At 43.9% G+C, this 834-nt stretch overlaps 1 protein-coding gene across 1 annotated transcript; it reads left to right on the forward strand.

Moving 5' to 3' along the window:
• Nucleotides 1-255: 255 nt before the first annotated feature.
• On the forward strand, nt 256-828 carry LOC107744757 (gastrula zinc finger protein XlCGF7.1-like; the record flags this gene model as incomplete). The annotated part of the gene is made up of 1 exon (XM_016558564.1): nt 256-828. A coding segment is annotated over one exon (573 nt), but the record flags the coding sequence as incomplete, so codon positions are not given.
• Nucleotides 829-834: the final 6 nt, after the last annotated feature.

Raw genomic sequence — 834 nt, forward strand, 5'->3', positions numbered from 1 at the left:
CTTTTTTCCCCTCAGACCTGATTGCACTGAAAGAGGAGGGTCAAGAACTGGATGAAACCGAAGAGAAAGATCAGTATGAGAAACATCATGATTTTGTAACCAAAAAGTATAATCGCTCGCACACTAAAAAAAAGGCTTCATCACAAAAAAGAGCTCAAAAGACAGGATCTAGAAGTCGTTTCACCTGCAAACAATGTAGAAAACGTTTCAGTCGACATGGACACCTTAAAATCCACATGAGAATTCACACGGGAGAGAAGAGCCGACATGCCTTAAAATCCACATGAGAATTCACACGGGAGAGAAGCCCTTCACCTGCCAACAGTGTGGAAAGAGTTTTGACCAAAAAAGAGCCTTTACAGTTCACATGAGAATTCACACTAGTGATAGCGCATTCACCTGCCAACAGTGTGGAAAATGTTACAGCAGAAAAGAAAACCTTAGGTACCACATGAGAGTTCACACAGGAGAGAAGCCTTTCATCTGCAAACACTGTGGAAAAAGTTTCACTCGAAGAGGAAGCCTTGAAAGCCACGTGAGAATTCATACTGGAGTGAAGCCTTACACATGCTCTCAGTGTGGAAGGAGTTTTACACATCGACCAACTCTTAATGCCCACATGAGAATTCACACTGGAGAGAAGCCTTACACGTGTTCTCAGTGTGGAAGGAGTTTCGATCAACTGGGAAACCTTAATGTCCACATGAGGATTCACACGGGAGAGAGCCCTTACACCTGCCAACAGTGTGGGAAAAGTTTCAGTCGAAAAGGAAACCTTGAAAGCCACGCGAGAATTCATACTGGAGTGAAGCCTTACACATGCTCTCAGTGTGG

Source organism: Sinocyclocheilus rhinocerous, unplaced genomic scaffold (assembly GCF_001515625.1).
Source record: "Sinocyclocheilus rhinocerous isolate Xijiao unplaced genomic scaffold, SAMN03320098_v1.1 scaffold37178, whole genome shotgun sequence".
Taxonomy (NCBI): Eukaryota; Metazoa; Chordata; class Actinopteri; order Cypriniformes; family Cyprinidae; genus Sinocyclocheilus; species Sinocyclocheilus rhinocerous.